Source organism: Barbatula barbatula (assembly GCF_947034865.1).
Source record: "Barbatula barbatula genome assembly, chromosome: 19".
NCBI classification, from domain to species: domain Eukaryota; kingdom Metazoa; phylum Chordata; class Actinopteri; order Cypriniformes; family Nemacheilidae; genus Barbatula; species Barbatula barbatula.
Genome location: NC_136782.1, coordinates 12,167,650 through 12,193,059, shown reverse-complemented (window position 1 = coordinate 12,193,059; position 25,410 = coordinate 12,167,650). Strand labels below are relative to the sequence as shown.

General features: G+C 39.5%; 1 protein-coding gene across 2 annotated transcripts; it reads right to left on the bottom strand.

The window, feature by feature from the left end:
• Positions 1-215: 215 nt before the first annotated feature.
• ulk2 (unc-51 like autophagy activating kinase 2) lies at positions 216-23,806 on the bottom strand. Of its 2 annotated transcripts, none has more exons than XM_079481641.1 (27): positions 22,692-23,806; positions 21,205-21,297; positions 21,042-21,083; positions 15,179-15,211; positions 14,234-14,270; positions 12,328-12,501; positions 12,036-12,109; positions 11,833-11,934; positions 11,685-11,743; positions 11,217-11,299; positions 11,077-11,127; positions 10,908-10,996; positions 10,616-10,787; positions 10,256-10,316; positions 8,389-8,538; positions 7,179-7,324; positions 6,984-7,067; positions 6,016-6,287; positions 5,444-5,640; positions 5,220-5,329; positions 4,853-4,987; positions 4,487-4,698; positions 4,209-4,387; positions 3,621-3,739; positions 3,319-3,476; positions 2,348-2,483; positions 216-2,263 (listed from the first exon to the last, which is right to left on the bottom strand). In XM_079481641.1, the coding sequence occupies exons 1-27, from the start codon at positions 22,779-22,781 to the stop codon at positions 2,199-2,201; spliced, it is 3,123 nt and encodes a 1,040-aa protein (XP_079337767.1). In that variant the 5' UTR covers positions 22,782-23,806; the 3' UTR covers positions 216-2,198. The 2 variants fall into 2 exon arrangements, with proteins under 2 accessions (XP_079337767.1, XP_079337768.1); XM_079481642.1 differs by having other exon boundaries at positions 4,487-4,695.
• Between the last annotated feature and the right edge of the window lie 1,604 nt (positions 23,807-25,410).

Here is a 25,410-nt window from a genome sequence, read left to right as displayed (position 1 = left end):
TCTATGCCATTAGGTTTATTTTCTCTCAACAATGTTGTTGGATAACTTGCCTACAATGTGACAATTAAAAAGTCTGTATTCATGTGCGAGTAAAGTGAATGAATAATCAGGGGAAAAGAACCCCTGTGCTAACAGACATAGGCCTATGCTTTTAATAGTGCTTTATTCTGTAGTCCTCAGCATGTTTGTGAACTACAAAACCCACAAGGCTTGGATAACAGGATAAAATGTATCTGTTTAATAATAAACAAAAGCTGCATTTCTACAGTTTCGGACCAAATACAGATGCCCTCGGTAAAACACATGAATTCAAACATTAACATTTTGTCACTGACAATCAATGGAGCTGGGAAACATAGCCTGGTGTCTTGTCTTATCAGGTTGTGATAGGCTGGTTCTAAGCGTTGTAAGAAAAAGGTGCGATTGAAAGGGCAAATACATTCCAACATTCACAGGTACATGTGCTCACTAGTCTTTTCTAATGGAAAAAATCTGTACAGTTCTTCTCACAGCTGGATAGGGAAGTCCTACTACTACAGAGATATGCATGGATTTAGTACAAGATTACAGAGCGGGAGAAGATAACTCTGCCTTCTCTTTCTGTACAGTAAAGGCTTTGTTGGCTCACAGGGTGCCACAGTAAAAATAAACGAGGAATAAGCTGGGGAGAGTCTCAGGGCGTGAGTGCAGGAGAGGGAGCAGAGAGTTTGATACAAGCGCAAGTAGACTATTCATGTCATAAGTCATGCTTTCAGTTATTCGGCATCCTGAACTGGCCATTTACGCACTTTAAGTCCAGTTTCACGAACACTGTTCTGAGCACAATGGGTGAGTGGGGAAATGCAGAGCTGGCAAGGCGACGCTTGGCAGTGCCCACGATCTTCTGTTAACCAGCGACATCCACATCCTGCACAGTCAATGAATTGTTTACACAAGATATTTGTGGGTGTTTATTTGGAGCTGCCACGCAAAGTGAGGTCTTCTGTGCAGCCTCGAACAATTTGAGTGAAAACTCTCGGAGGTTGTCAGTGTCCAACAGATTTACAAAGAAATACCTAAATATAAAAAATCTTGTGCTCTTCGATTGAGGGGCAGGGGTGGGAGCAGCATCCACCTTCTCCAATCACACGCTGTGCTCACTTGCATTCACACTAAAATAAAAACATACGTGCAGAATGTACAAGTATTTACAGGTCAAATATCCGTTAAAAAAAGCTACAGTTTTAATATGAACATAAAAACTTTTCAGTACGGCTGAATCAAAAGAAAAGTAACTACTCAAGTATTTTGACCATAATTAATGATTCACCTTGAGGCCCAGAATAACTCGGACAACAGACTTCAACTACATTTCCATTCTTGCACAAGAGCGTCTGTCCATCCTCATGCTCAATGTCTTTCAGATATGGAGATGGGAACAAACTGGAGCCATGCAATGATGGCACTAGTATAAAAGGATGGAGGAATTATAGAGGGTGTCTCTCCATCACTGCTTTCTTCCTTCCCAGACCTTCTAGGACAAGAATCTTCCACATCTGCCTCAATAAAGTGCATTTGCTTCAAAGCTGAGCTTTGTAAATACAACAGATTCCTCCTTTAGGCTTATCTCTACGTTACGTCAACATGTATGAGGAACCTTGTGACTGTGTTTGTGTGTACTGTAAGTGTGTGTTTGGTTGTGATAAGTGTGTTGTACCCTCGGATTGACAATAACTGTGGTAAGATATGGGTCTCAACACCCGACCGTGTCATCTTTCAACACCATTATTAAGAACACTAACATAAGCCAATAAATAATCAAAACATGTGCTGTAAAGAACAATGATTTGTAATCCTGACCATTGTTGAGTATCTTAGTCTCTTCAGTTTGTGTAAAAAAAGGGAATAGAAGTCTGATGTGTCCCACCTGTTGTGGCGTGGGACAGAAAAAAGAAGAGACATCCGAGTCCGACAACTTTTACATACAGTAAAATCTGTTTGAAGAATTTATCTTTGGTAGTGAACTGTGAACTTTCATTTGAAGTTATATTACGTCCGTTACTTCTTGCGACTGAAAGATGTACATAGAGAAAAGGAACTGAAAGTGCTTTGACTGCTACAAAACAAAAACAAGGGACAAAGTGTTCTTCAAGTCTTCTCTGTGTAGTTGGAGAAGATGATGGTCCCTGGAATGAGAGCATCAGCCAGGTTTTCAGTCTTTATTCATACAGGGTAACGGTGCAGTAACACAAAGCAGAGATCCTCCGGTCCACGCTTGCCTTGTCTGCACAACACAAAGGTGAAAAGTGTTAAAATCATGGATACAAAAAGCAAGTACCCGCACGGTACACACAGCAGTTTCACTCACATTTCGTGACATTTTCAATATCAGCTGGATCTTGGAGAATCTTCAACAGGCCTTCTAAAAGCAGCGAGGCTTTGTTGTAGCGATACGCGATGTCTTCTGTATGCTGGAACATCTCATCTAGTGCCGCTGACTGCACCTGTTATACAAACATATAGAGTTTTACTCAAACAGACATGCGAAAATCATGATGCAATTTGAGAGCATTCCCGGAGCAGTCCGCTTTCAGGGTGTGCGCAAGCTGGTGTTAGGTCGATTAATGCTACCCTGTCGAATTTTGCTACCATACAAAACAGGACTAACTCCTCCCCCAACCCTTACACCCAAATTACCCCTCCCCAAACACAAACAAAAAAGTTTACCTGTAAATCTACTTCTGTTTGATTTACATAAAATAAATAACATTAATATTAGTCATGACACGTTGGGGTGCATGAAGTAAAGTTCAGATTAAACAACCTCAAGTGAGTAAATCAGATTTTCATATAAACACAACACAATTCAGCAAATCATCTGTCTGCGTGTGTTGTGAGAAAAGTGTGTACTTTAGGACCCAGGAGAAAGCGGCATGACATCTCATAACAGCGCTCATAGAAGAAGAAACAAGCTGAACTGAGTGGCGCCTACCAAATGGCGCCAGCCTGTGAGGGCAGGCTCAAGCCACAGAGCCACCCCGTGAACTTGTTCTGGTTCCCATCGGTCCAGGAGTTTCAAAGGAGAAATAACAGAAAAACGGGAGTTTCTCGGGAGAAATAACACAATGGGAGGCAGGCGGGAGATGGGTGTGAAAAATGGGAGACTCCCGTGAAAATTGACAGGTATGGTTTAAGCTGGTCATGTGCTGGTTCCTCACCAGCTCAGGACCAGATTAAACCAGCTAAGGACCAGCACATGCAGTCTCTTAAACCGGCACATACTATATGAGCAAAACAATCGGATTTAATGTAGTCTTTGTCTGATGTATCTCAACTTACCATCTCTACAGCATGGTTATAGATGAGCTTCTCCGCCGTCACACCGTTGATCTCGTCGACGATTTGCTGCTTGTCGGAGAAGAAGTGGTTCAGTTTGTCCGTGAGGCGACGGCACAGCGGAATGCAGCTTTTGTACCGCTCATTCAGACTTTTAATCACTGAAGATCAGAATGAGGAAGAGGTTTACTGTTGTAATGTCAAACACTTATGTTCCTCATAACCTCATGACTCTTTCCTTTAACGTTTTTTTTTAAAATAATTAAATGGTGATATAATTCAAAGTGTCAAATGTAGCTTCTCACCTTGTTTGACAGCCGTGGATGGATTGAGCTTGGCAGACTTGATCTGAGCCTTGGCCAAGTGCAGCGAGGAGGCCAGCAGCTGTGCGGCTTTCATGTACAACACCAACTGCTCCATCTGCCTGTATGAGATGACCAGCATTATATATATGCTACAAAACATAGTATAAAAACTAGATGCCGCATTAGCATCTGTTTGTATACGTAGGTCGTCTGCCATATTGGAACGGTGCGAGCCGGTCTGTTAAGACTCAAGATGACTGTGTACGATTATGCAAACATATTTATTGTTGTTTAAACTCCAAAATGATATCTGCTACACAAACACATGACAACCGCAAAAGGCTATCCCATGTTTGGAGAATTTAAATCCCTGTGGTTTACCCAGCCATGGCTATGCAGTGTTGGGGCATGCTAGCAAACTGTGAGTGACGTCAGTGGACCGTTCCAAGATGGTGGACACGTCTACATGGCTGGAGTGCTTGAATGAGGCATCTATATATTTATATCTATGCTACAAAATCTCACATTGTTCAATATTTCTCATGTGCGTCCAACCAATATCAAGTGTACTGAAGGGGCTTTTCATACCTCCACTCCTTGCTGAGCTGGCTGATCTGATCCACTACCACGCTGTCCTGAGGTGCATAAAGCGAGGCCGCAGACGCACTTAAATCTTGTCCTCCGGCCCGAAGAGAAGCGATCTCTAGAACGCAATCGGCGAAGGACAGCATCATGCGCAGGTGCATCAGTGTGTCCGTGTGCTCTCGCTGGCAAATAAACACACACACGTCCGTTAGATGATCTTTACGGTCATGTGGACTAGCTGGAATCTGTAAGCTTTGATCTGCCATCAAACTCTCTCTCACCTCCATTAGCGTCTCCTCCGGCAGTTCCGGTGCTTCAAAGGTGATGAATCCTTCCAAGCTGGGTGGGGAGGTGCCATAAGGGACGTAGCGCAAACTGCTTGGACCTGCTTCAGCTCCCGGCGGGGAGTTGCATACAGTCATACCCGGGGGAGAGCCCATATACACCTTTCCACTGGTGGAACACAAGGAGCCTGCTGAGCTGTTGGAGCCTACTGTGGATGCAAAGAGAGAAATCAGTGACATTGACTCATTTTGAGTAGTTAAGCTTCACTTCCATGCGTCAGATGCACTACATAATGAACAATGGTGTAGCAAGCTGAGGAAGTGCATAAAGCAAAATCAGGTTTACGAAGCGAAGCTCCTCACCTGAGGTGGTGCGTGGGCGGGAGGCAAGATGGCTACACATGGGAGGGGTGCAGCTGTTGGGGGGTGAGCCCACCGTGAACATAACCGTGCGGGGACTTGCCCCACCCACCGGCAAACCGAAAGTCCCTGCTGGGGCTGGGGAAGGGATGCACATACAGGGGTCACTGACATACTCAGCCAATTAAAACACATACAAACACAAGCAGGTAAAAAAAGGACTTCATGCAGGCCAAAGCTTTTGAGGAGAAGCTTGAATGATGGGTGTAGCATTCAAAAATAAAGTAATGACACGATAAACTGGACTTACATACAATTGGGTCACGTTTTGTTCACTATGCAGCATTATGAGTGTTATAATAATGGCTACCTGTGTCCATAGGTCTCTCTGTGTTGAGGCTATCTGTGCTGCCCTGGTATGGCTGTCCTCCCAAAGTGATTCTTACTGGCTGTTCTGATAGTCGCCCGGCACTCACAGACCTGAGAGAAATAATCCTAATATTGTTAATGAATGCATTTAGTATGTAGTATAACCAATGGCTATGCGAAGCATGCATGCAAATCAGTTGGATAGAGATTGCAACATTTGCTGACCTGCCAAAGGAAGTCTTGCTGGCCTCGGGTGCTGATTGGCGGCTGCTAGGATACGCCGAGCAATGATGTGCACAGAGGTCACGTCCATCCATAAGTATTTTAGTTGGGTTGGGGCTCTCGGCTATACCCTGCTGAGATGCCAGGGCCAGAAGATTGCATGAAGCTTGAGTTTTAGGGATTTTGAAGGGAGCAGTTGCCTGGATGGAAAACAACTTGATTATTATCTGAAAAATATTCTTGCAAGCATGTATGTGTTGCATGCATATTTCACTAAAAATACAAACTTTGTCCCATTTATTCACACTCATGTCATTCAAAACCTGTATGACTATTTATAGGCATAACACAAAATAATTTTTTGGGAGAACCACTTTGTGGTTTTGTGTCCGTACAATGGAAGTCAATGGGGAGCAGTGTTGTTTGGTTACCAATGTTCTTCATAATATCTTATTTTGTGATCCTCAGAATAGTCATACAGGTTTGGAACCACATGAGGGCGCGTAACTGATGACAGAATTTTCATTTGTGGTGAACAATCACTTCAACATCGCAGATTATATTTAATAACTTACCTTAGTTGGAGAGCCAATAATGGTGGGTAGAGGCGACTTGGTTAACCAGTCAGAGGTCCGAGGAGAGGAGCCAAGGTGTTTGGTTGGTGAGGTACCAAGGTTGCCGGGGCGACTGAGCTGCGGGGAGTGGCTGGTGGGGTAGGCTGATGAGGTGGGGTGCACTGGGTCAGACAGCTGCTTATGTAGCTTTTGCTTGTTCTGGTAGATGTCAGTTAGCGTGGGCGCGCTCTGAAGACGAGCTCCAAGTAGTTGAGAGGAGGGCACAGGGGAACCTAAAACATAACAACAAGTTATACAACTAATATCAAGTGTTTATCTTTAGTTAAACTGCTCTGTTGGCATAATGTAATATTGCCATGACATCACACATTAAATGACTCAACCACTAGGTGGCAATATAAGAATTATAAAACATAACAGAGGGTCAATGAGTTTATTATGTACAAGTTCATCAGTTTTTAGTGCTTGACTGGAGCTTTGAAGAGGTTTTACAGTACATGAAAGCTCATGGGCCACACGGTCGTTTGGACAAGCAGACATTGTTCCTGATCCTTTGTTGAGCTCTCAGTCATAACAAGTAGTTGTGCTTCTATGAGCATAAGAGACCAGAGACACTGTGACCCACTGGGACAAAACGACTGTGGCAACCGCTTGTTAAAGTGATACTTCACCCAAAAAAGAAAATTCTGTCAACATTTACTCACCTTCGAGTTGTTCCAAATCTGTATTAATGTCTTTGTTCTGATGAACACAGAGAAAGATATTTGGAAGAATGCTTATAACCAGACAGATGCTGCCCCCCATTGACTACCATAGTAGGAAAAAATACAATGGTAGTCAAAAGTGCCCCAGAACAAATACATTTATACAGATTTGGATCAACTCGAAGATGAGTAAATGATGACAGAATTTCTTTTTTGGGTGAAGTATCCCTTTAACGGTAGAGTACAGTAGTGCTGTAAACTTACCACCCGAAGAACTGCGACTGCGTGCCTCATGGCTTTGGGGATGTCCGCAGCAGCAGTGGCCGAGTTGTTCAGGAATAGTCCCCACTAGGGAACAAATACACACAAAAAAACAAACGTAAATGTCAGAACATGTCTGTCCAATCGTTTCTCAAATAATGTTGAAATGAATGAAGTAATAACAGAGTGGACTCTTACCTAGTGGAGAAGGGGAGTAAGGTCGAGAGCTGCCTGTTGAAAGACGTCGCCCTATGGTTTGTACGGTGTCTGCCGGACTGGGAGACCCAGAAACCATTTTAGGGAAGCCCATGGGGCTAGTGTTGGAGCGACGCACTGTACCTGACCTGTAGCAATGAAGAATAGATTATATTATTAGTAAAACCACTCATTTATTCATTGGGTTGTTTTTAAATGTGCATATTTTTACATGTATTTATTCATAATTTACCAATAATTTAAGTTACAGAAATATATTTATGATTTTGTATATTTTTGATAAATATATGCATTTATGTAACAAAATTAATATGCACAGTATACAGATATATACACAGAACCCTGGAACCTGTCTAAGTGGGCCAAGCAGCTGCTAAAGGCTGGCCTGACTTAATGGGGGAAGGTGGGGCAGTTATTATCTCTCTGCTAACCACCTGCCTAAAAACCCCAAACCCATCCCCTCAATCCCCTAAATAACAAAAGCAGCACCATTATACTGGCTGTTTTATTTAGGGGGTTGCTTATTGAAAATTAATATATTTAGAAAATATTTACATGTATTTATTTGTAATATACCAATAATTAAAGTTATATATATAAATAATTATGATTGTTTATATTTTTATTAAATATATGCATGTATGTAAATGTGTTTATAAATACAACATTTATATGCACAGTACAGTCATATATTTGGACTGAAGTAGGGTTGAGGAAATTATAAAACAATGATGTTAACTTAAAGTGATAGTTCACCCTAAAATAAAAAATCTGTCATCATTTACTCTCCCTCTTGTCATTTCAAAGCTGTATGACTTTCTTTCTTACGCAGAACACAAAAGAAGACATTTTGAAGAATGTTGTGAACCGGCAACCATTCACTTCAATTGGTTTTGTGTCCATACAATAGAAGTGAATGGGGGCCAGTGTTGTTCTGTTACCGACTTTCTTAAAAATATCTTCTTTCGTGTTCTGCACAAGAAAGAAAGTCAAAAAGGTTTGAATAGAGTAAATAACAAGATTTTTCCTTTTTGGGTGAGCTATCACTTTAAGTGGAAAGCAGTGAGTCAGAAAAAGCAGTAAAAAACGTTATTTAGATTAGATTCAGTAGGTTTTCAAAATAATCGCTATATAAAATAGATTTAAGATGTTATGAAATCAATCCGTTCCACATTTTACATAAATCACGTACCTGGGAGAGCCGTAAAGCGTGGTTGTTGGGCTGCTGGAGAGATTCTGTTTGATACGCTGATAGTTTCGTACCTGTGTGGGCACAGGTATCGGGGTGGTCTCGCTTCGTGGTGACACCATTGGAGTCTGTCCAGCGGATGGCTGAGGCTGCCTGAGAAACCCAGAAAACAAGGTTGCAATCCACTCAGAACGATTTTCCAAAACCATCTCTGCAACAAAACCCTGACAAAATCCTCAGTCCCATTTAACTTGACATGTTTTGTTACAAGATGAAATTAATTAACAGTTTAAACGTTTTCAATAGGTTTCAAACTTTGTTGGCTACAGTAAGCAACAGCGGTTTCTGCGAGGGCATGGCAGAAACAGAAGAGGAGGAGATAGTGTGTAAACACAAAGCCTTGGCCAATCAGCAGAGAGGAGAAAGGGGAAGTGGGTGGGTCATAGGAAATATGGGTTGTGCTTTCAGGCAAAAAACATGTGCTGGGTCCACCTACATTTAAGAGTCATTTAAGACAAAGAAAAAACAGCTTGTTCTCTTTCTATCAAGGACAAATCGTTTTTTTCACAGATGTCATGACTGGGTCATGTTTGGGAGGGGTGTGCAGTGCACACAGGGCTCTAAAAAAGGGAAACGGGAGCAAAAAGGAATTGTTGTTTATAGGTCCAGAGTCTTAGATTATGTAATGAGGTGGCGAGAGGGGGAGGACCATGGCTACACGTGAGACATTAACCAGCCTGCACGGCAACAGCACACAAAGACACTTTCTTTGTTTGACCGTGTCGGTTCAGCATGGCACAACACAACAACTGCAACATATATGAGGAGGCACTGTATGTCAAGAAACACACATGGGAGGGTACTGAAATTTCCAAACAAATTGGAAAAGATTAAAATGTATAAATAAATAAATATTTTACTTGCCAATGCAACCACCTTATTACTCATGTTTCGGATTAGGGATTCAACGTTTAATATGCACCAATTAAAAAAGTTAGAAACTAGAATTTGTTACTACAAAAGCTCTTTATAGGAATAGTTCATCAAACAATGTATGTGGAGTTTTGCACCTATCTGAACACAAATAGACAAGCAGGAGAAGGTGGAGTACGTCTGCTATCATGCTTCTACAAGAGAAGAAACATGAAGCCTCTGAGAAGCAGGAAGTGGTTGTGTATGCATGAACTCACGCAACATCAAAACTGTTTGATATAAATAACAGAGACCCCAAACTATGATTCCTATTCAGAACATATTAAAAGATGCATAGTTAAACATTACTTCACCTGGTATAAATTATATGTCCGATCCATTGCATAATTCCACCATGACAAACTATCTAGTCATAAAAAGCAGACCAGTGTTCGATTCATGCACCTCTGGGTAAAAACCAAAGTCCCTCCACAAAATCCAAACGGTTTTAAATCACACATGCAGATGAGAAGAATTTACATCAGTGTCTATTCTTAGATTTGGAGCACAAACATATAGGCGCCCCCTCCCAAAGGACTCTCATTCACCGGTCGTTTGATTCACCACATCCCGCCAGTTTCCTACTGCACAAAACAGCCGCCACCCAAACTCACACAACACTGCTGGTATCTACACTGGCGTTTACCTTCATCAATAAATCGTTTGGGACTAGAGAATACCATAAATATCCCAAATGACATCAACAAAGCAAATGGATCAGTTCGCTAATCCTTATATTAGCATATATCTATACGGTTTGATCAACAAGTATAGACCTGATTTCCAGAACCAAGCTGTCAACAGGCTAAATCCACTAAAGTCCTTGTCTAACATTTGCATACGTATACTTGCGTGGTTTGATGGTTTCAGAACATTTTAATATTCGTGTCACACTCACCCTCCACACAATAGGAATTCACTCGACGGCCTGCGGCCAACAGCCCCCATCGGAAGGTCATCTGAGAACAGAAAAAGGCAGAAATGAGAACTACGCAAAATTAACTGATAACATTGGCCACCATTGACTTCCGTTGTATGGACCACTAAGACATTTCTCAAAATATCGTCTTATGTGTTCCACAGCAGAAAGAGAGTAACATGAGAGTACAACATGATAGAAGGAGTACAGATTTTTTATTCTTGGGGTGAAGTATCCCTTTAAGTAGCCCTCTAGGTACACATACACCTGGTTGCGAACCACTGTGTTAGTGCCTGCTAAACCAGTAGAGTTGTGTCCGTTCTATGTTCAGTGACTCACAGGACTGCTCTCCAGAGAGATGCGGCACCAGCACAAAGTCATCAGTATCACAGGAGGAGTTCTTGCTGCTTGTGCTGCCACCCGACTCTTTGGACAGCTGGAGGTAGTTGGGAGGGCCGAGAGGTGGAGAAGACAACACATCCTCAGGGAGAGTCTGCATGTCTGGAAGTGACTGCAACACAAAGGTTGAGTTCAGTCAGTGCTATTAAACTCCTCCTTAATTTGAGGCTCTTAACACTTGTTATGGTGTGACTGTAGATTTAGGTATGGCAACCTAAAGCGATGGACTTACTGGAGGAGAGATATATCGACAGGATGGAGAGCTGCCACATGTGCTGTCTGAGACCAAGCCAGGACATGTAGGCACTGGCACAGGGCATGCTGAATAAAAAAGAAAAACATTGTTAGAAATGTTGTGTGCAGCAAAACATCTAACTTGCTTCTGAAACCTTCTTACTTACATTTTTTAATAGTCGATGATGGGTCCATGAAAGGATGATTGAAGAAGGTGTCTGCAGACAAAAAACATTAAATGAGAACAATATGGTGTTTCAAGGTGATCAGCAAAGCTGAAATCCCATAATGCACTGCAACAACTGACCAAAATCCATACGGTCCTTCTGGTTCCTTTGGAGCAGACCCAGAAGCAGAGATTCCAGATGAGGAGAGGTTTCTCTCGGGATGCTGTGAACATAAAGCTTGCTTTATAAATGCTGTCGTCATTTACTCACCCTCTTAAAATTTTAAACCTTTGTGACTTTGTTTTTTTCTGCAGAACACAAAAGAAGATGTTTCGATAATCAAAACCCCACTGACTTCCATTGTATGGATGCAAAACCAATGGGGAACAGCGGTTTTTGGTTACCAATGTTCTTCAAAGTGTCTTCTTTTTTTGTTTTGCAGAAGAAAGAAAACCATACAGGTTTGAAATGAAATGAGGACGTGTAAATAAGGACAGAATTTTTGGTAAACTATCCCTTTGACTATATTACGATTGTATTACAATACTATGTTTAGCATCGTTGTGATGTATGTCTAGAGCAAAAAGAATATAAGTCAACATTCTTACTTTGGCACAAGAGTCTTGTTCTTCTCATAAAACATCCTCAAGTCTTGAGGACTGTTCGCCTGGTAAAACATATACATAAAACAATAAAGAAGGGTAAGTATTAAAAACACTGTTTAATTTTTGACCTTGTGTTTGTTGTGTGTATCACCTGGAATGGTGGCTTTCCCACCAGGCACTGGTAAATGACAGTCCCAATGCTCCACAGGTCGGCTTTAGCATCGTAGTTCTGGGACATAATCACCTCTGGGGCCTAAGGAGGCAAGTCAGAGTAAGAACACAGTGCTGCACATGTCTCCTGTCTCTACAGTACAGTATTTCAAAAATATGAAACGGCAATAGGTGAGTGGTTACCATGTACATCGGTGATCCACATAAAGTGGCGGCCATCATGTTGCTCTGGAGATATCTTGCGAAACCAAAGTCAGCTGTTAAACAGAAAGCGCGCCAGTGTTATTAATAGCAACATAATGTTGTCTGGAATTTTGACTCCTGCACAGGCTGAACAATGGAATATAACAATGAGACAACAGAATCAAAAACGGGTGATACTGGTGATATTGATAAAATGTTTGCTATTTATTATATATTACACTGAATGTTCGCAACTATTCTATATGTTGGAAAGTATTGTGTCATTGCTTGCCAATCTTGATGCGTATGCCGCTGATGCCGGATTTCTTGCGGCCTATGTAGGACAGCAGAATATTCTGAGGTTTGAGGTCTCGGTGAATGATCCCCTTGCTGTTGAGGATGCGCATGGCTGCTGAAATCTGCTGTAGAAAGACCCTTAGTGTGTCCTCTCTGAGTGTACCCTTGGCTGAAAGTGCAAAGACATGGCGCTGCTGAGCAACACATTCACTGAAACTTCTAAAAATGACATTGATATTGACCTGAAGACGTTTTTTGGGTCAAATTAACATTCGGACAGAGCTGGGCGATTAATACAATATGATATATCATCAAAATAACTGTGCAGACAATATACAACTATTCAGTTGATCGTTTGTGTTTATATAATGAGTTTGTGGCGTGTATTTTTGCATTTGTATAAATGCACACACATAAATGTGTATATGCTCTCTAACAAGTATTTGCATAAATATATATTTAACATTTCTTTTTTCATTTTTCATGTTTTAATTATGTATAAATATAAATATACAGTATATTACTCATATTTCTTAAAAATAAACATGTATGTTTGTGTTTTTTCATATACATATACAATGTATTATATACTGTAAACACAAACCTTTTTAATCAATTTATCACGGAAACCAATTCGATTAATTGATTCATTCATTGGATTTGACCGGACTCTATTAATCACGCTTAATTGATTTTGACAGCACTAAAAATGAGAAAAACATTGAAAATATCAATTATTGTTGAACTAATGTGCCAACGATGATCCCAACAAGTAATTCAGCTAGCGACAAAGTTGTGGAAAGATATATACTGTCCTGTACATACACACAACATTTGAGTTATACATATTCAGAATCATCAACATTTTGAAAGATACCAAAATATTACGTTACAGGTATATTACCCCAATCTTGTAATAGTATTGTTTTGTGTTCTATTTTAAGTTTGACAAACACCCATCCTCACTGACTTTTGTTCTCTAAAACATATCTGGTTTTAAAAATATATATATATTTTAGGATGTACACTACACTCATCTAAACTAGGATTATAAGAGTGGTCCCCTAATTTGTGTGCATGGGACAAATCAGAAGCTGCTCAGGGGCATTACAAGTAGTGATGTCGGTCCAGGGCACTGTTTAAACAAAACATGGTCTAATCCACTGAGCTGTTAAGAGGATTCCCTTCTCCCAATCTGCACTGTAAACAAAGCAATTATGATCGCAACAGATCACAAAACTCAGTTTTACACATCTTTGGAGTGGTTATGAGGTTGTATAGCTGTATAACTAAGAACAATTCCATAATTTAATTGGGAGGAGGGTGTTGACGCATGCTGTACTGTGTCATCTGATGTGGGAGCATTCACCTGTACAGAACTGTTGTACACAGATAACAATCTAAGTTAGAACATAGCAAGGGGTAACAGTCCAGCCAACCCACTGGTTTTCTGTTACACACACACACACAAAGACACCTGAGTTATCTTTATAATGCCCTCAGAGTCATACACACAATGAGAACGTGGTTGATACACCAATCATTCTCTCACCGGTAACGCATCAGTTCATCAACAACAAATTAAGGCACACATCATTTACATATTACTATTTACATAATTCGCTTATTTAGTCTCTATAGTTATGAGGGCAAACGGCAGTGAGCTCTGACTACACAGTATATATGATAATAGTGTCAACTGTGTCTCTCTGAGAGTGTAAACTGAGATTGAGCCCCTGGGACAGACATTTCAGCTCTGCTACATTGAGTCTTTAACCATTGGTAAAGATGTACCACATCACGCTAACTAGATTCAGCTCACTGCCTCTATCTTCAACAGCTTTAAGTATTTTAACTATTGAAATATAAAAGCACCTTGCAGCGCCTTAAAAATTGCTCACCTTGCAAATAGTCTGCCAGGTCTCCTCCATTGCAGTACTAAAAGAGAAAATACAAAGAAAAGAAAGATTTTACTTGACGTTCAATACACAACAATTAAAAGCTATGTAAGCTTTATGTCTTGATCATTAATGAGTTGCTGGATATTCCAATGAGGGTGAATAAATGAAATAAATTAATATCGGGTGAACTATCCTGTTAAGGACATTTCTGGAATGTATTACTTAATGGACAGACTGATGTTATCATGCTGGCTTGCCACCAAGTTTACTTCAAAGGAGCAATCACAAAATAATCTGGTCAGTTAACTATTTCAGAGCTGAGAATAAAATTATAAAATTATAATTAAATATGTCCATTATTTCAATTTATTAAAAGAAAATCCAGGTCATGAAATCACAATTGCAAAATTTTAAGATGCTGTGTAAACTCTGATTTATGAACCATAAGAGGAAAAACATTCAGATGGTCATCCCAACACAGAACAGTAACCAAAAGACCTAATTACATCATGAAAATTATTTCCTAAATTTTTCTAAATTTGGTGTTTACAAGCATTTTAAATGTAGACCCGCCAAACTCTATAGCAGCCAAATAACCTCTCAGATCTCACACACTGCTTCCAATAAACAATACTCAGAAAGGCAGCGTGTTATTTGGTCAGATGGTACATGTGAGGTTTCGGTCAACTATTACAAGCCAAAGACAGACAGGATTTAAAAGCTCTTGAAATTGTTTTCCCTGAATGGATATTTTTAGTCTGGCTTCCAGAGGAGATCAGTTTGTTTCTCCCTCAGTGAATGCAGTGTTGAGCAATACTAGAAAGCATAGCTGTGAAACATTATGCGCGCAGCGTCCACGTGACTATTCTAAAAACATGACCGTGTGGAGAAAGTGAGATTGAGATAGAAAGCATAATACTCATGCAGATAATGCTACCTGCTTACCTCCATAACCAGGAACACAGAACTTGGTGTTTCCTGAAAGACAAAACAAGGCATTTTGATCACATATTTTCTGTCAAAAACAGCACAAAATTCACAAACATTCCTCAACACCAATGTTAGGTTTGCAGGCCCGTGTTTTCTACCAACCATCAGGATGTGTAAATCATCCATGTATCTCAAGAAAACGTTTCAGACCTTGGTATGCTTACCTCATTGTTGTTGAAACAGTTTGGACACACTTGGCTGTGTTAATCCAGAGGGAATTAAATGTAAAAAGATGGCCAAATAAAAACCACAAGACCCTCAGCTGACCTTCCTCCTCTGCTCTTTTGACTAAACGTAGCACGCTATAAATTCATGTTGGATATCCCATTAATGGAATTGTAATGGAGTGATCTATTTACAAAGGGATGTATGCACGTTTAACGTGGGTCTATAGAGTGTGGGAAGGAATTGTTATAGCGGTCAACACCACAGCTACCCACATCATCTCTACATCTCGCCCATTCAACATGATGATCAAACTTCCACGTAACAGCATGACTTCTAAGGGTGCCACTTCATTTTGACGGATTGGTCCTGCTCCTTTTTCAATAGGAGACTACTAGTTAACCTAGTCTATAAACAGCATTCAAGAAACAACATATGCTCATGCCCACCTATTCTGTAACATTTGCTCTGGATTTGGATATAGCCAAGCCCAATTTCCCAATTTCTATGAAATTTATGGAATTTAAGATCGAGCCTAGAGGCTACAAGTGGCATTGCTTATCTGGTCTGTACAATTACATAATGGGCCAACTGGAGCTACCACTGATGGAGGATGGGTGGGATAAAGAAAATAGAGCAGGGGGAGGGCTCGGTCGGAGTGAGGACGTCAATGACTTCTAAATCACATTATTTCTTGAACTTGACTTTGTCATCTGTGACTCTGTTTACACCAACTGAGTGCGATGTGCACAAACACACAAGCCATTTGATGAGAAGCATGTCATGAGAGGACGGGCCAGAAAAGAAGAATAAACAACTGGTGTTGTGTTGTCATGAACACTTCTTGCCAGATTTTTCCCCTTACTTCTTGGCAAGAGACTACATTTCACTTGGGCTGTTGCCTACCAACATGTTTTATTAGAACTAAAAAGCAGTAGTGCCATTATCTATTATGTTTGACATGTCAACACTTGAGGATAAGAAACAGGTCAGTTACCAAACACTGGACTTTGTACATAGAGCTTAAACACCAGAGGTGCTTGATTTATGCACACAAGGAGATTTGTTCACTGCACTGGTGCACATAAAATGTAGACAGTGTAACGTTAGGTGGACACATGAAGGTAATGCAAGTGCATGTGTATTTAGCGCAAGATAGCGTATTTGGTTGAAAATACAGAATAATGTTAAATGTGTATTTTGCTATCGAAATCATTCATACCATTCATTCCAGTCAACATACCAGAAATCCAAACTAACACAAGTTGCAAAACACTGAAAGTATAAGCATGACAGGAGACCGCGTGTTTTAGGCAGACAATCAAACCATTGCATCACACAGTATTGAGTTACAGCGTCATTCCTAGAGTCTAAATTCTAGGAATATTTGAGAAACGTGTGGCCATTTGAGAGGGGCTGATGGGTTTTTCTTAGAAATCTAAGTGATTTACACTATATGCACACGAAGAGAGAAAACAACATCCAAAAGCTGTCAGATAAATGATATGCTGCTTCACAGAGGTGTCACTCACCGGGTAGAAACAGATTGACAATACAGATGAGAATGTCATCATGGGAATCAACCAGGGACAGGTATATAGAACAACAGATCACATTGCCAATGACAAGGCCATGAACCTTACTGATGTCAGAGAGACGGATACAGAGAAACAAATGAGCGTATTTTCATGTTTCTTTTGCCTACGTTGAGCGGGTAAATACACAGACAGCCTACGCTGCGATGTGTAAGTCAGTTTGTCGAATGAAATAAGAAACAAACTTGTCTCGATTTATGCTCAACATCTGAAAGATAAGCATTGTGCATTTAAAGAACAATTCCCTAACTGTTATATGTTATGTGTGCTCTTAATATTATTCCAGATATGCAGTTACTCTGTATATAGTGAACACAACAGGTGTCAGGGATGGATGATTACCTAGATTTAACAACTGGGGTTTTAATTTTCATATTAAAAGCCACCAAATGACTCATTTACTCACTCTAAAGTTGTTCAAAAACTGTATACATTTCTTTGTTTTGATGAACACAGAGAAAGATATTAGGAAGAACGCTTATAACCAAACAGTTCTTGGTCACCATTGACTAGCATAGAAGAAAAATTGCTTTATACAGTTATATGTTCTGTTGAAAAAAATAAAGGAAATTTGGAAGAATGTATGAAAGCAAAAGCTTCTGGGACCATTTTTCCCACTATGTAGTCAATAGTGACCAAGAACTGTTTGATTACAAGCATTCCTCCAAGTATATTTCTCTGTGTATAAATAGAACAAAGAAATGTATACAGACTTGGAACAACTCAAGAGTACGTAAATGATGACTGAATTTTTATCTTTGAGGGAACTGTCCCTTTAAGAAAAATGACAACAAGTTCCCAGGCTGCTTGTCTTCTTTCTTCCCCGCGCCCACCACTCACTCTCACTTTCACTGTCTATATCTGAATTCCTTCCCCCGCCTTCACAGAAAACAGAGCACAACAAGTCAATCTGTCCCTACCGGGACACAGTGTGCTATAACAGGAAGTTCGAGTTTTGTTTTGATACACAGGGCTTCCACATACAACTGCCTCATGCATGTGTGACTTATAAACAGGCCCAGCTCCTCCCACCCTGCCTCAAAACCACACCCATTCCATGCTAGAATCCCTCCTGCCCTTATCATTCCTTACACGCTCTCTGATTTGCATGCTTTTGAACATTTTGTTCCAAACCGAACAGCACCCTTTCTTAAATGCAGAAAACCAGAAGAATCAACACCCTGTTATTACAACAGGTCTCCAGAATTGAATAGCATTTGACAAGAGCTGTACAGCCCTCATTGGAAGTCTGTATTTAAAAAAGCTGTGGAGATTTCTCCAGCTCCACTAACACAGATCCCCATTCAGAAAAACTCAAGAACGCTCCAACATCTCGACGTGCCTGTATCTAAGCCTGCACGCACCTGTGAACTTGTGCTGACGTTACCATTGATCACAACTAGCTTCCATTCACACGTCAACATGTGGGAGATATCAGAGCTGTGTTGCATATGTTGAATGTGGCGTGGTGGGATCTAAAGATCTCCTCTCTGTGTTGTGAAAGGACAAACGCTCCCACCGTAGCCGAATAGAAGTCATTCCTTCTAACATCTTTAATAACGGTGCATTGTCAACAGTCCAAGCTAGCGTAATTGGGCTTGGAAGGGAGCAACATCAATATTCTCCAGGGCCGTCAGGAGATACTGTATGTATTGGATAAAGGTCATGATTTTGCATTCACTGTATGAGCAGAGGTAAAACGGCCAATCATTTCTTTTTGAAGCAATGCACTTGCCTAAAAGTCGAGGAGTCATATTTGCAAATAAACTATTTCATTAAATTGAGAGGAAAGCCACAGACCTCAACAAAATTGTCCTTTTTGGTGATTTAATGTTTTCTTCATTAAATCACACTACATAGAACATTCAGTGAAAATATAATCTTGATATCTTTAATACTAACAGAGTAAGACAATATCAGAGATTAATATCATAGTGAAATGAATACAAATCACATTTTAAAGCTCATTATATCATAATTAGATTATGAGCCTGAATTTCAAAGATAGGGTCACAATTTTAGAAGGGCTCAGTAAGATTAACACAAAAAAGAAAAACTGCTCATTTGTGTACTTTTGTAAAGCACAGTTTTGATAGTCAAATGTGTAACGGCGAATAGTATAACAGATTTTCTTGTTTTTTTAGGGCTGTCTGACGATTAATCACGAATAATTGCTATCCAGAATAAAAGTTTGTGTTTACATAATGTCTGTGTACTGTGCATGTTAATTTTTTATTTATAAACACAATATCATACACATACATGTATATAGATTTAGGAAATCTTAAGATCTGTCTATTTATATTTTAGCAATAACTGAAATTATAATGAACTAGAGCCGTCAAAAATAATGCATTAACACATGCTATGAATTTTTTCAGAGTAATAGCGATTAATTTCTGTTAATATATATAATTAATTAATAATAATTGATTCTCAGCACTAAAATAAACATTTATTATTTGTTATATTTTTATTAAATATATGCATGTGTATGTGTTTATAATGCAAAATGAATATGCAAACAGTACACATATATTATGTACACAAACTTTTTTCTGGATGCGATTAATCACAATTAATCGTTTGACAGCCATATTGTTTTTCATCTTCAAACAACAGAAGAAACATGGTATGGTGGAATGATAATCCCAGGGTAAAATATGCATGGATGAGCATTACTCTGCGTGATTCAAAAAACAGTTAACAGGAAGCAGATCTCAGTGTTGCACAAACAAATGTATTTATGGCTGTCTGACTGTGTGAGCGACGCAGCATGTGAGTCCCTAAAAACAGCTGATGAAGATACGTCACCACTTGCACCTACTTCTCAATTTCAGCACGAGGGAAAAACACACGTCAGGCCAAGTGGGATGGACCACTGTGTCAGACTCAAAAGAAAATGTATTTCTAAAACCAATACGCAACCATGGATGGAGATAAGTAATGTTCTCTTACAAATGTTAATTTATATAAAAATGTATGTAAATAAAATATCAGAGATTACAGGTTAAAGCATACAGAGGGCAGATAGATACATGAAAGACCACATAAAATCACAAGTATTTTAGACAAAGAATTATACAAAAAGGTACCATGACAGCATTGTATTTGAGATGCACAAATCTAGACACTGAACTAGAAAAGCATGCTTAAATGAAGTATGTGGGGTCTAAGGCAGAGTTCCAGGGCCCCTGCAGGTCTGGTTTTGAGTGGGAGTCTTATATAAGTGCAGGAAGTATTATTCTGTGTGGGAAAAGCAGGCTATTGAACAACTGGAGTCTTTTGAAAGGTCTATGTGCGACTGAATCATAACAGCCACAATTAAACTCACAGCCCAGGCCATTAAAGGCTACACAGCTTTTAGTACTTGATCCTGCTGTAGACGTCAATGCAAGCTTAAAGTAGCCCTTTCAGAACAGTGCATTGACTGTCAGCTGAGACTGATAACCAATGAAGTGGCTCAAATGCGGCCCACACCATTCCAGAGGAGGCAAACCCTCCCTCTATTAGATGCTGCTGGCGATACGGAGAAAGCCAGGGTATCGATGGCAGAATTAGCTCACTAATAAAATTGTCTGACTTCTGCCATTTTTTCAGTAAAGCATGCAGTATTCAGTCCCATGGATGCTGAGAAATAATCTTATTTCATCCTGGGCAGTAACAGCATTCTCCCAGATTGCCTTCTCATGTTCTGTCGTGCAAAAATGCAGCATCTGGATTAACAGTATAGCGTGTGCAATTCTGTATTATTATTCTGACTTTGGAAACTGTTTTAATGATATCAAAGCATGAGTCACAATGTAAAGGAGAATAATGAGAAATCATTTCTGAGAAAGGTCTCGTGCAATGTTCTGTAAAGATTACTTTCTACAGGTCATGTGACCGGTCAGAAGTGGTTTTATATAAGAACTGGGGCAGTCCCATATGCTCTCCCTGCTTGTGCAGAATGTGGAAACCTGAATGAAAGGCTTTATGAATTTGTACTTAGAGAAAGAACATAGTGTTCATGTCATAATATGAGATCATATTCATGAGTTTAGTAAATGTGCCATTACCTGGACATCATAGAGTGCCACAATGTTCTCATGCTGGAGTTCCTATACAAAAATATTGTGCATTATGAAAAGTGTAAACACTAAAACATTTTACTTGTACAAATCGCAAAACTGTACTATATTCAGTGTATACACTCACCATTAAGTGAAAAAAAGTGCTCACCTTTAAAATTTTGATTTCTTTACCAAGAAGAATCTGAGATTTGGAGAGATTCTTCTTGTTGATACTCTTGATGGCAACTTCCCAATCAGTCTTCTGTAAATATTAGATAAGAAAAGCGTAAGAGGTTTATGTACTCAGCAAAACATAAACTTCCCATTAAAATCTTTTCTCACAATTCAAATCTTCAATTTTACTTTTTACACTTTGAATCGGGGGATTAGTTGAGCACACTAACATTTGCTAAAATCTTCTGGAACCAGAAAAGCTCAGAGTAATAATGGAGTTTTAGCGGTTTGGACAGATTCTTATGTAAAGTTGGATTCCACAGGGCCACACATCAGCTTAAAGAAACTGTCCCCAATGCTGAGGAGCTTCAGAGTGGAAACTACAAATAGAAGGATGCTTTTCATGTAAATGTAGGTTAATAGGAGATGTTCTTGCGGCACACTGTGCTGTGGCCAAGTGCAGCCAGCGTGCGAGAGCAGCAGCACTCATCTCGCCTCACTGAAAACTAGCTCAGTCAAGCGTGCTAAAGGCAATGGAGAAAACTACACTCTTCTATACTGACCCCTTTTAGAAGATTATTATTATTAAAAATATAATGCAAAGTCCTTGATATATCTATCACATCTAATAAATATGCAACTGATTTACGTTTCATTCAAAACTTTTTTACATCAGCTCCCCATTTTGAACCCCATTCAGATCACAACACTACAGTTTGTAGTGCTGAACCATGTTTGTTTTTTAATTGCTTACCAGTAGTATTGAGTCATGACCAGGGCAGATCATAAATGTGTATCCCATTACTCCTGCTATCTATAGTAACAGTATGACGATTTGCTCGCTACACTGAGCATTAGCCAATATTAGCATTCTATGAAGTAGAAATATTTGATGAATGCACTTAAATAAACAATGATTCTATCATCATTATTCCTGTTTCAGCTGATTGATAAATCTATGACATCATCATCTCGACAGGCAGGGAGGCAGGATCGTATTAGTAAGCACCCATCCGTTTGAATGTTCTAACAACATTTCAGTCCATGTATTTTGCTTTTTTAGGCAATGTAAATGTAAAACAACAATATTTATAACATCATGCATGCTCCCTCCGCCCAAATGTTACAAGTAGACCGGTCGGTCTTAATGACGTCAGTCGGCTTATTCACAGAGGTTGTTTTATGAATGAATGACTCTAGCAGCTAGGTGACCTATTCAAGCAGACGTTACATAAAAACAATCTGTTACCATGAAATATGACGATAAATGTAACATTTCTATGCTTGATCGTGCTTCTATTTGATATAAGCAAACCAGACAGCGTACACCTGATATAGAAATATGATCAAATCTGTATATATTATAACGTAAGGATATAAAGTCACCATAAAAATAAGCATGGCCCAGATTTTCAGCCTGCATGAGTGGATGGTGATGGGGTTCAGAGCCAGTCATGCACAAATGTGCTCGTGCTTATTTACCTTTTTGTGTCTCCCCTTGAAGACGACTGCAAAGGCTCCGTGTCCAATTAGGTCTTTTCGGCTGTATTCAAAGTCCCCTGCGGTCTCCATTTTTTAACAGGTGTCCCGTGATACACAATGGCTTGTGATGCTTTTAGGGGCAAGTCCCTAAAACTCTTTTTAATCCAGACTTTTAAAGAAAAACTGTCAACCCCCCAAATTTTGAAGACAAGTCCGATCTTGTTATTAGTATGACCTTAGTACATGATAGAATAGAGATATCAATCTGAACACAATCTGATGTTTTGTGGCTCAATGGGTTTTTTTCTGCAGAGCTATAGTTTGCCTCTGATCCAGTTAACAAGCCATTGGTTTCCCAATAATAGCTACCCAATGCCTTTTATCTTAGCTTAAGAAGATTAATACAACTAAAATTGGAGCTATTACATTTCAGGAGCTACATGGTGTCATCTCAGTTTAAAAGGAAAAGCAGAGGTTGCAGACACCCTCTTTTGCTGTAGTAGTGCCTTGTGAACTCAATGACGGCGCGGTGGGTCATTGAGGTGCCCATCGCAAGCTGGTCCAAATTGACACCCAGCTAATACATAGACAAATGTTTACAATTACAATATCATAGAAGAGACACAAAAAATAGATCAACTGAACTGTTCTGTCAAAAATGCATCTCTTTTACATACAGTCATCTAACGTGAGCACTTGGATGATACCAGGTCACTTATGATGTCACAATAGCATCGCCCCAAAGACCGCGATCCCTACGCTCCACGGTTCCGATGCGATTATTCGCAATAGTCAGCTGTCCATCAGAAACGGTATGATAGTCTCCTTCTTATCCATTTTATGTAAGGCTGCACCGTTTCTTCAGTTCACCCGTCCTGCTTTCGATCTCGCAGGGCACTTCAGAAAAACAAAAGCGCTTCGCTTTTAAATAGACGAAGTTTTCATTGTCTTTAATCTTGAAAACATCTTAAAAGCACGACGCGTTAAGTCACGGCACTGTGTCAATGTTTTTCTTCAGCTGATTCGGAGAACTTAATCACGATCGGTTGCTGCATTACAATGACACAGAGCTCTACCACGAGAACCTCATCATAACATGTACCTCCGCGAAAGGGAAGTGCGCTGCCCCTGCGCCGCAAAAAACAGTCCCACATGCTCGAGGGGAAAAGCCATGAAACCTGAGCGAACAACACAGACAGATAGATAGATGCAGACATACATACACACAGACAGATATTTGGAAATTGTGGAAAATGTTGACCAAACAAACTTTACCACATAGAGTAAAGAGTGCGTATTGGTCCTTCTTTGTACAATAACAAAACTGACAGGCTGCAGGCGCTCCCCCTGGCGGAGGCGTCCTGTATGTTTCTGCAACTACGGGCACTTTTGACTGTCCAAAATAAAAAATTGAATGTTTATTTTTAAGTCTCAAATGCATATTTTAAAATCAACAAAATCGCATGGGGTCATTAGGATTTTAATATATATTATATTTGTAATTGAATATACAGGAAACCTGATAATGTGCTGCGGTAATGACATTTTTGCTAAATCGCAGCCAATTGCCAGCTAGCAAAGTCTACTAGTTTTGACTCTTAGCATCTTTATATGCCTGAATTAAACAGTAATATCCTACATTTATTTTTTGAATGTAGTTCGAAGTACAGAATTACGTAACTAACGTTATGGTAAGGACACACAATAAATGCTGACACAGAAAAGATGATATTTACCTTATATTTTGGGATCTTGTGAGTGAGGTAGTGCGGACTCAAAAGTGTGGGACAGTACTTCATAAAATTATAAAAACGATCGGTAAAACATAAATTAAAAAACATTTACAATGCTGTAAATTAATATGCGTATTTAACAATTCCATTCGAAATAATGTAAAATTGTAATTCAATTAGCTTATTTGACATATATTAATATTGTGACCAGAGGACATGAACTAGGGTGTTTGGACCTATATCATTTTATATTATATCACATTAATCATTAATTATATATTTTTTCAAGGTGTGATGACACTGTGAATATATTCATAAAGCGTCCCATTTTGACATATCTAAAATTTCACTGCTCGGACTTAAAAGTGCCCGTAGTTGCAGAAATAACCATGAATGAACATATAACTAAAATTATATTTAATTAAAAATATCGATTATGTGGAACTCGCTGGCATCCTCTGGTGGTAAAACTAAAGTTTTGTTTGATTGGAGGGTGGTAAATCAAAGGACCTATCATATACAATATAGCCTACATGACTGTATGTGGTGACCTAGTCTCGCGTAGACAGACCTTCTTCACACCCAACGGGTCGTCACGTCTGAGGCTGAGACTAAACAAAGATGCTGAGTAGGACCGCTCTCACCCAGCTGCAGAAAACATGCCTAAACATGCCTTGAGAAAAGTCATGTGAAGCATCAAAGTAACAGATTTATGGAGGTTTCAGACATAAGCAGGTTTGTCTTACGTGTACACCGTATAAATGTTGTTTTTCGATCTATGTAGGCTGTCCTGACCAAGTATTCCCTGTAATTGAATCAATCTAAATGTTATTTAAATAACACCTTCAAAACTACAGAGTGTACCCAAGGGCTGTAGTGTACAATGTCATACAGTTATAAAATATAAAATACAATGAAATCAAATTAAACATGAGGTGCTAAAAACTAATTTACATATTAGTAAAAGCCTCGTCAAACAAATATGT

Bases quoted from the DNA above. Each gene is read 5' to 3' on its own strand.
- ulk2 (XM_079481641.1), bottom strand. From the start codon at position 22,781: ATGGAGACCGCAGGGGACTTTGAATACAGCCGAAAAGACCTAATTGGA. The intron at 12,502-14,233 runs GTGAGCAATTTT...TTGCACTTTCAG, and splicing joins CCTGGCAGACTATTTGCAAG to CCAAGGGTACACTCAGAGAG. The intron at 4,988-5,219 runs GTAGCCATTATT...TCCCTTCCCCAG, and splicing joins AGAGAGACCTATGGACACAG to CCCCAGCAGGGACTTTCGGT.